General features: G+C 47.9%; 1 protein-coding gene across 1 annotated transcript; it reads right to left on the bottom strand.

The window, feature by feature from the left end:
- Positions 1-355: 355 nt before the first annotated feature.
- On the bottom strand, positions 356-941 carry LOC101617692 (60S ribosomal protein L17-like). Its single transcript, XM_045139027.1, has one exon. The coding sequence runs from the start codon at positions 939-941 to the stop codon at positions 375-377; it is 567 nt and encodes a 188-aa protein (XP_044994962.1). The 3' UTR covers positions 356-374.
- Between the last annotated feature and the right edge of the window lie 2,434 nt (positions 942-3,375).

Below are 3,375 nucleotides of genomic sequence, written 5' to 3'. Positions count from 1 at the left end.
TGCCTTGAGGAAATAGACATTAATGACTTGCAGTAGTTACACAAAAAGCAGTTCATTGGGCTGAAGAGATGGCTTAGTGGTTAAAGCATTTGCCTGCAAAGCCAAGGGATCCCAGTTCGATTCCCCAGGACCCATGTTAGCCAGATGCACAGGGGGCGTATCCACCTGGAGTTCGTTTGCAGTGGCTGGAGACCCCGGTGTGCCCATTCTCTTCCCCCCCACTTTCTCTCTCTCTCAAACAAATAAATAATTTTTTTTTAAAAAAAGCAGTTAACTATTGATAGCAGTGAATTCTGACAGTACGTTTGTCTGACTGCTGTCATGAAATTCAAGCCAAATACTTACTTTTTTTTTTCTTTTATTTCCATTTATTTTCATGCTGAATTTACTCCCGTGCCATAAGTTTTTTGTTTCTTCAGTTTTTTCTGGGATATCTTTTTCTTCTGTGCAACCTCCTCTTCTGGTTTTGGAACAATCTGTTCCTTTTCCGTGAGGATCATCTCAGTGTGGCAAGGAGGGCTTATGTAAGGGTTAATCCGACCGTGAGCTCTGTAAGTACGGCGGCGCATCTTGGGTGCTTTGTTCACCTGGATATGTTCAATGACCAGAGAATCCACATCTAAACCCTTAAGTTCAGCATTACTCTCTGCATTTTTAAGCATGTGCAGCAGAAATCCAGCACTCTTTTTGGGCCACCGACCCTGTGTCCAGCCCCGCTGTTTAGCCTGGGCACACCTACCACCTCCACCATTGCATCGCCGGAATGGCACACACTGCTTCTTTAAAGTGACGTCTTTCAGATACTTAGTGGCTTTTCGGATATGCCTACCCTTGATGGCCTGAGCAGTTTCACCGGTGTTCTTAAAATGAACACGAAGATTTGAACCCCTTGACTTGCATGATTTTGTAGGGTTGTCTGGGTCGAGAGAGTAGCGAACCATTTTCACAGGTGACCTCACGCCGCTACCAGGAAGAGCACGTTTTGAAGGTGATTACACCAAATAAGCCACTGTCAGGCAAACGTATTTCTTCCCTCCTCCGCCCTCCTTTCTCTCCCTCTGAGGCAGGGCCTCACGAGAGTCTAGGCTCACCTACAACTTGCCTGTAGCTCTCTATATTGTTCGTGAACTCACAGCGATCCTCCTAGTGCTGGGACTAAAGACACGCACCATTGTGCCCGGCTTTGTTCTTTTCTCTTAATAGAATAGAGGGGAAGGGGTAAAAAGAGAGGTAGATTTGAGTTCGTTTTTCCAACCTGAATTTGAAGATTAAAACCTGAGGGCAGACCTGGGCGTGGTGGTGCACACCTTTAATCCCAGCACTGGGGAGGCAGAGGTAAGAGGATGGCTGTGGTTCCAAGCTACCCTGAGACTCCATAGTGAATTCCAGGTCAGCCTGGACCAGAGTGAGACCCTACCCCTACCTGGAAAAACCACATACACACACACACACACACACACATTAAAAAAAAAAAAAAAAAACACTTTGAGGGCTGGAAAGATGGCTTAGAGGTTAAGGTGCTTGCCTGCAAAGCCTAAGGATGCACGTTTGATTCCCCAGGATCCACATGAGCCAGATGCACAAGGTGACACATGCATCTGGAGTTCGTTTGCAGTGGCTAGAGGCTCTGGGGCACCCATTCACTCTCAAATATATATATATGAACTTGAAGAGCTGAGAAGCCATTCTGGCAAGTGTTCACTGTGTTGGTCCACAACATACAAACATGTGTCCCCCGCCTCCCCACCACCCAAGACGCACACGAAGTTGCTCAGAGACTGAGTGTCGCCCCCAGACCCTGACAGAGGGCCACTCTCAGTGTCTCCGTCTTCGGCCGGCATCGGGGTCTGCTCCAAAGCTGCCCCTCAGGGGCAGCAGGGACCCCTGAGGGTGAGGACTGATTTGGAACCTATGAGTCCTGGGCTTGGGGTCCCGGCAGCCACCTCTGTCCTGCCTGCTGATGTCCCTCTGGGCTCAGGCCTCCTTCCAAGGATCTGGAACCCTGGCTGTCCACAGTCACCTGCAAGTGCAGAGTGACCTTTGGCAAAGGCCCTGTCACCTTATCAGGGCTCAGTTAATAATAGGACCCAGATTGGGGGGTGCGGGTCGGGGGAGGGCGGATAAGGGATGCTTATCTTTGGAAAGGACATCTGGTTCTTTGAAAGGATCGTGAGGTATTTGTGTCTAGACTGTGCCGTGCCTGTTTGGAAATCACGAGCGGGGTCTGGGCAGCCAGTGGGAATTCGCCCCCCGCCACCCCAACAGACCAACCGTATCACCATAGCTCCCGTCTCTCTCAGATGGGTTGTGCGTGAATGTGTGGCTCTTTACACTAAGAGTGGCGTACTTTAAACACTTTAAAAAAAGACAACGTGTATTTTTATTTATTTATTTGAGAGAGAGGGGTGGGGGAGAATGGGCACACCAGGGCCTCTAGCCACTGCAGAGAAACTCTAGATGCATCTGGCTTACATGGTCCTGGGGAACCAAACCTGGGGTCCTTAGGCTTTGCAGGCAAATGCCTTAACTGCTAAGGCATCTCTCCAGCCTGCTTTATGATGTTTTAATTTTAATTTTTCATTATCAACAACTTCTGTAATCATAGACAATAAACCATGATAATTCCCTCCCTCCACAACTCCACTCTCCATCATATCCCCACCTCCTATCAATCAGTCTTTTATTTTATTTTATTTTTTATTTTTATTTATTTATTTGAGAGTGACAGACAGAGACAGAGGCCATCTCTCCAGGCCCCTCTATCTTTTAATTTGGTGTCATTATCTTTTTCACTTTTTTTTAAGTTCTTTTCAATTTTTTTTTTTTTGTTGTTGTTCATTCTTATTTATTTATTTGAGAGTGACAGAAAGAGAGGAAGAAGGAGAGAGAGAGACAGACGGGGCGGGGCGGCGGGGGAGAATGGGCACACCAGGGCTTCCAGCCACTGCAAACGAACTCCAGACGCGTGCGCCCCCTTGTGCATCTGGCTAACGTGGGAGCTGGGGAACCGAGCCTTGAACCGGGGTCCTTAGGCTTCACAGGCAAGCGCTTAATCGCTAAGCCATCTCTCCAGGCCCCATCTTCTCCTCTTATTATGAGAGTCTTGTGTAAGTAGTGCCAGGCACTGCGAGGTCATGGATAGCCAGGTCATTTTGTGTCTGGAAGAGTGAATTGTAGGGAGCCCTATCCTTCCTTTGGCTCTTACATTCTTTCTGCCACTTCTTCCACTATGGACCCTGAGCCTTGGAAGGAGTGAGAGAGATTCTTCTCAGCACTATGGTGCCTTTTGGGTCATCCCAGAGGTCACCACCTTCTGAAAAGAGAAGTTTCTCTAGCCAAAGTGAGAGTAGCATTTAGATATGTGTATGAACATTA

This window comes from Jaculus jaculus, chromosome 20 (genome assembly GCF_020740685.1).
Source record: "Jaculus jaculus isolate mJacJac1 chromosome 20, mJacJac1.mat.Y.cur, whole genome shotgun sequence".
Lineage (NCBI taxonomy): Eukaryota > Metazoa > Chordata > Mammalia > Rodentia > Dipodidae > Jaculus > Jaculus jaculus.
This window is presented reverse-complemented; position numbering and strand designations above follow the sequence as displayed.